A 6,918-nucleotide genomic window follows, 5' to 3' on the forward strand; every position below is an offset into this window, starting at 1 on the left:
TTTTTATATACACATTTTGTGAGATCTTCTGGCATTTCGCTGAGTTTAGTTCCGAAACCTGGATTATGCTTCTGTGTCGAGACGCCATCGTATGCCATACCGCGGGGCTATTTAACTACATAATGAAGAGGGCCGCAGTTTCAAGAGTACAAGGGCTCAGGGGCCGAATATTGAAATGTGGTTATATTCCCTTGAGACCGCGTTGACTTAATTGCAAAGTTAAACGTCGGCTTTCACACTGCACAGTCAATAAATTCAGTATTCTGCCGTCGCTAAGTTTCCGGCATGTGCAGCAGGACAGATAATTAACAGCATGAAGAAACAGAAACTCCATGTTTCCTATTTTGAATCCTTTTCCTTTTTCAGTTGAATTTCTTTACATTTCTTCCTTCATTTAGGCTTTATTAAGACTGAAAATATAAGCATAAAATTGCTGACAAAAGTATAACGTCCATTATGTATTTTACATAAATGAAATAGAAGGTTTTGTGTTAGTACATTCAACTAATAAACTACAGATGTTTGCTAGTATAGAAATTAAACATCTACAGCAAACATTGCACACAATGTATCCGGCTCAACACAACTAAACGTAAGGTGTAGCGTTATCACCCTCTACTGGTCAAATTTAGCACTACATGTAGTATTAAATGAGCTTAGATCGCCAGAGTTATAGTCAAAAAAATAACAACACTACCGCGAATACAAAAGATATCACAAAGTCAGCAATTTTAATACCAAACAAACTAAATTTCTTCATGCACAGTTTTTTCGATATTCACAATATATTTGTATTTATCATGCGGGATGTGCTATTTTTGTATTGAATGAGGAGTCTTCTTCGACTCACCTCACTGATGCTTCATTGTGACACATACCTTGCTGTTGGCCCCTGTGGGTTGGCAGGAGTACTGCATATTAATTCCACAATGACTGTTGTAACCTCTGGATTAGTTCCAGGTGCAATAACACTTCCTCACTGTTTTTATTGCCACTGTTGGCTCGCAACAACGAAAGCTAACATTCTCGATAGTCAACAACATTCATCATTGTTCACAGAGTTGACGTAACTTAACTAATTACTTGAATTGATTGTCTTTTTTACAAAGTAAAAAAACAGATTAATTATCAAAGTTGCCATTAGGCGGGGGGGGGGAGATAAGTACTGTATTGTAACATTTCTTCAAAGTTGGCAGGTTTGCTATTATATTATAAAAGATGCTCCTACTTTGGTTGTACAGCTCACTCACATTTCTAATTATCTCTTTTTGCATTGCCAGTCAAAGCTTGTCCACACTGACAGTCATTGAGGACTTCTTATCAAAGAGACCCATTCCATCAGACAGCGCCGCCGCTGACTCTCAGAACCCCAGCTGGGTTCGCAACCTCAATTACTATCGTAAGTTTGAAGCTCTCTGTCTAGACAGGCGACTTTGCAAAAAGTTATGTTCATAGCGGTCCTTGAGATGTCAGCATGAGGCCAAAACCTGGAATTATCTGAAATTTACTAACTTTAATGTGACTGCTTGTGATTGAATCTATTTGCAATATAGAATGCTCGAAAAACAAGCGACATATGTCCAGTGGGTTACATTGTGGCCTTTTGCAATCATGCATTCATCATGCATTCATAGTTAAACAATGTTTTTATTATTGAAGTTACAGTGGTGTAGCACTACACCCTCCCACTAATATTGTCGTTTTTTTAGGTGCAAAAGAAGCGTAAAATCTTCAAAACAGGTCTTACTATTAGGGGTGTCCTGATACAACGTACTTTGACTGTGACTCACTTTACTTCCGATACGATAACGATCTTGAAACCTTGATTACTGGCCTATACCGATATTGATCCAATAAATGTGAGCAAGAATCATACATACTTTTATTATTATGTGATGTGGAATGTTATAAAATATTTGATCAAGTCAAATTAGTCAAAGAGAGAAGAATGGTAGGTATGAAAAACACTAACCTATTCATTATTAACCGTCAGGAATGGATTTATGGTGTATTTAAGTTGAAGTGGAGTGGCAATTTTTGTGCAACATTTGATTTAGTTCAGCTTTGACGCATTAAGTTAAGTGAGGCAGACAAGTTTGTTACTAAGTATTTTGTACCACACTTTTCTGCCTTGGAGACTTTGTACGTGTAAGTAATATGCAATTATAATTACTAGATACTTGTTTGTATTGACAAATTTCATCTATGTATTTATGAGGGACACTTAATATGTATTTTTAGCTTGTGTGCGTAACTTGTGTAGCTGCGAGCTGCTATATTTACTTTTTAGACATCATCTGACTAAAACACAAGAAAGGACCACCAACCTACTATCTTTATTGGAGTACATTTAGATGTTAACTGGCTGTCCAGCTTTGCACAGGTAAACGCGCTGCAGGACTGCTTGAGAATTTAGATGGATAATCCGATACTTGTTCTTTTGCTGGTATCGGAACGATATCATTGTCGGATCAGGACACCTGTACTTACTGACTGTACTAAAGTTGTACAACACTAAAAACTGCAAACACAATAATTTATACAGTATAAATCAAAACCGAGCAAAGTTAGACATGGCATAGCCAATTGTAGTCTATTATCTTGTTTAATTAGGTACAGTATGTTCCTAATGGAGCGTTCTGCTATCTGTAAAGCTTTATTATCGGTTAATCTTAATGATTGGTTGGATTAGCTGCTGCTTCCATGTTAAAAATACATATTTTGCTTGTAGGACTGGATGGGAGTACATCTGCGTCAGAAAGAGAGCGGCTAATCAATCAGTTCAATGACCGAGAGAACAGCAAAGCATTGCTCTTCCTGCTTTCTACCAGGTGTGTGTCACAGTTTTTCTTGCAACATTTTATTCTACTGACAGGAACATAATCTCGTCACCTAAATAAATCTACTTGTGTACTTCTACCAGAGCGGGCTGCTTGGGAGTGAATCTTATCGGAGCCAATCGCGTTGTTGTGTTTGATGCCTCCTGGAACCCGTGTCACGACGCCCAGGCGGTGTGCAGGGTGTATCGCTATGGTCAGAAAAAACCTTGCTACATTTACCGCCTGGTTTGTGACTTCACCCTAGAGAAGAAGATCTATGATCGACAGGTCTCCAAACAGAGCATGTCTGGTAAGAAGTTGCTGCTAAAGGGGAGCAGAATTACTTCCTGCAGATAACAATTTAGATTGACTCGATAACTCTTATTAGATTTAACACATTGTCATGGTTACAGACCGCGTGGTGGATGACCTCAACCCGGCACTGAACTTCACTCGTAAGGAAGTGGAGTCACTGTTGCACTTCGTGGAGGAGGAACCTCAGTCAAACAAGATCGACCTAAGGGCTTTGGCAGACTTTGAGGGAGCTATATATGGAGTGTGTCAGCTTTATCCACATCTCATCACCAAGGTACAATGCTATGATTTTCATACAGTAGTACCTCACTTTGCCAGTTTAACTGATTCTATGACACAGTTTGTAACTCAAAAAACTCTCAAATAACATTAAAATTAATTGAAATAAATGTAATCAGTGCTTTGCCCTGCCCCCAAAACATCACAATTTATCATACCTTTGTAAAAAAAAAAAAACTTTTAAATAATAAATATTGTTTAAAGTACCAGTAGAGTGGAAAAACAAGTTGAATTTGTATGCTTACTTGTGTTTCATTGTATCTATTAAACCAAGCTTGGGCAATTAGTTTGCACAGGGGGGCCAAATTTTGAGAAAAAACTGTGTCTGGAGACTGGTATATCTATCTATGTATTTGTGTGTGTGTGTGTATGTGTATATATATATTTATATATTTATTAGGGGTGTAACGTACGTACCTCGGTTTATAATTCACGGTTTGGTTCATTTTCGGTAGTTAGAAAACAACAAAATATTAATTTTGGGCTTATTTATTTACCAAATATGTAAACGATGGCTTTATCCTTTTACCATTGGGAACACTATAATATTTCTGCCCACGTTAATCAACATTAAACTGCCTCAACGTGTTGCTCAGATTAAATAAAATGACAAAACTTTTCTTCTACATATATAAAAAGGGCAACATTAAACAGTTTCAAGTCAACTCATCATGCTTAATTTATTATAGCATTTTGGAAGTCTGTAATTGATTTTTATGATGTAAATGTAATATTTGTATCAACATGTGATAGCAGAGACCATGCCATTCAAACTAGGCTGCTATACATTAATAATGATTAATGTAACTATAGCTGAAAAATAGCACAATAGCAATAGAAGAGACTATTCATCCCTGAACACCATGGAGTTCATGTAGGCTTTATGATGCACTTACATTATTATATACACTATCACGGACAGAAACTCTTCATTTAACATAATGTCCTTTTTTGCTGCTTCAACACACCTCAATCAAAACTGTCCGTAACACACACACACACACCGCAAAATGAGCTAACGTTACGCTAAAAGCTAACTAGCCTTCACCTAGAGCCAGGACTGCGAGTGAGCTGAGCTGCAGTTTGTTTTTAGAAGGTCAACAGGCTCATAGTGATGTTAGTAGTAGTTGACTTTTAAGTGTTGAGTATAATTTGGGGAGAGTCCGCTGCTCACATGCTAAACACCTATCTGCTCGACGCTGAAGCGCTGACTACATGCGCTCTGAATACGCACTGCTGATTCGCTGTTACCGCTACAGTTGTAACCAATCAGATGGTTGTGTGGGTGGGACAATGCTGGGTGCCGTGTAGGAGACGGAGGTAGAACGGAGCGTAGCAGCTTGTTAAGACTTAAGCATAGGCGGCTACTTCATACGTATGTAAGGAAACTTTTTCGGTACTCCTCCGCACCGAACCGGAACCCCCGTAACGAAACGTTTCAATACTAATACAGGTACTGTTACACCCTATATATATATATATACATATACATACAGTGGGGCAAAAAAGTATTTAGTCAGCCACCGATTGTGCAAGTTCCATCCATCCATTTTCTACCGCTTATACCCTTTCGGGGTCGCGGGGGGCGCTGGCGCCAATCTCAGCTACCATCGGGCGGAAGGCGAGGTACACCCTGGACAATTCGCCACCTCATCACAGGGCCTACACAGATAGACAGACAACATTCACACTCACATTCAAACACTAGGGCCAATTTAGTGTTGCCAATCAACCTATCCCCAGGTGCACGTCTTTGGAAGTGGGAGGAAGCCGGAGTACCCGGAGGGAACCCATGCATTCACGGGGAGAACATGCAAACTCCACACAGAAAGATCCCGAGCCTGGATTTGAACCCCGGACTGCAGGACCTTTGTATTGTGAGGCAGACGCACTAACCCCTCTGTCACCGTGAACCCCCCGATTGTGCAAGTTCTCCCACTTAAAATGATGACAGAGGTCTGTAATTTTCATCATAGGTACACTTCAACTGTGAGAGACAGAATGTGAAATAAAATCCAGGAATTCACATTGTAGGAATTTTAAAGAATTCATTTGTAAATTATGGTGGAAAATAAGTATTTGGTCACTTTAAACAAGGAAGATCTCAGGCTCTCACAGATCTGTAACTTCTTCTTTAAGTCCTCCACTTGTTACCTGTATTAATGGAACCTGTTTGAACTCGTTATCTGTATAAAAGATACCTGTCCACAGCCTCAAACAGTCAGACTCCAAACTCCACTATGGCCAAGACCAAAGAGCTGTCGAAGGTCACCAGGAAAAGAATTGTAGACCTGCCCCAGACTGGGAAGAGTGAATCTACAATAGGCAAGCAGCTTGGTGTGAAAAAAATCAACTGTGGGAGCAATTATCAGAAAATGGAAGACATACAAGACCACTGATAATCTCCCTCAATCTGGCGCTCCATGCAAGATCTCATCCCGTGGGGTCAAAATGATCATGAGAACGGTGAGCAAAAATCTCAGAACCACACAGGGGGACCTGGGGAATGACCTGCAGAGAGCTGGGACCAAAGTAACAAAGGTTACCATCAGTAACACACTACGCCGACAGGGAATAAAATCCTGCAGTGCCAGACGTGTCCCCCTGCTTAAACCAGTGCATGTCCGGGCCCGTCTGAAGTTTTCCTGAGAGCACATGGATGATACAAAAGAGGATTGGGAGAATGTCATGCGGTCAGATGAAACCAAAATAGAACTTTTTGGTATAAACTCAACTCGTCGTGTTTGAAGGAAGAAGAATACTGAGTTGCATCCCAAGAACACCATACCTACTGTGAAGTATTGGGGTGGAAACATTATGCTTTGGGGCTGTTTTTCTGCTAAGGGGACAGGACGATTATTCCGTGTTAAGGAAAGAATGAAATGGGCCATGTATCGTGAGATTTTGAGCCAAAACCTTCTTCCATCAGTGAAAGCTTTGAATGGTTGACCAAATACTTATTTTCCACCATAATTTACAAATAAATTCTTTAAAATTCCTACAATGTGAATTCCTGGATTTTTTTTTCACGTTCGGTCTCTCACAGTTGAAGTGTACGTACACTATGATGAAAATTGCAGACCTCTCATCATTTTAAGTGGGATAACTTGCACAATCGGTGGCTGACTAAATACTTTTTTGCCCCACTGTATATGTGTGTGTGTGTGTGTGTGTGTGTGTGTGTGTGTGTGTGTGTGTGTGTGTGTGTATATATATATATATATATATATATATATATATATATTATATATGTACAACAGTTTTTCACAGCTTACATACATTATATATATATATATATATATATATATATATATATGTATGTAAGCTGTGAAAAACTGTTGTACAGTATGTGTGCTTGGGTCCAATATACTTATACAAAACCTCACAGTAATGTCTGATTAGCTGAGATAGGCTCCAGCAACCCCGGCGACACCGAAAGGGTAAGCGGTAGGGGATGGATGGATGGATAAATGCTAAAAACATTTTGACAGACCACCTTAAAAAA

The 6,918-nt window shown here is 39.3% G+C and overlaps 1 protein-coding gene across 3 annotated transcripts in view; it reads left to right on the forward strand.

Moving 5' to 3' along the window:
• The window catches only part of rad54l2 (RAD54 like 2), a 34,915-nt gene that overhangs the window by 19,872 nt on the left and 8,125 nt on the right, over positions 1 to 6,918 (forward strand). For all 3 annotated transcript variants that reach the window (XM_061874323.1, XM_061874325.1, XM_061874324.1), the window contains exons 14-17: positions 1,281 to 1,399; positions 2,732 to 2,831; positions 2,924 to 3,129; positions 3,233 to 3,408. In XM_061874323.1, coding sequence (XP_061730307.1) covers positions 1,281 to 1,399; positions 2,732 to 2,831; positions 2,924 to 3,129; positions 3,233 to 3,408 — 601 coding nt within the window. The remainder of the gene's footprint in view (positions 1 to 1,280; positions 1,400 to 2,731; positions 2,832 to 2,923; positions 3,130 to 3,232; positions 3,409 to 6,918) is intronic.

Source organism: Nerophis ophidion, linkage group LG16, assembly GCF_033978795.1.
Source record: "Nerophis ophidion isolate RoL-2023_Sa linkage group LG16, RoL_Noph_v1.0, whole genome shotgun sequence".
NCBI classification, from domain to species: Eukaryota; Metazoa; Chordata; class Actinopteri; order Syngnathiformes; family Syngnathidae; genus Nerophis; species Nerophis ophidion.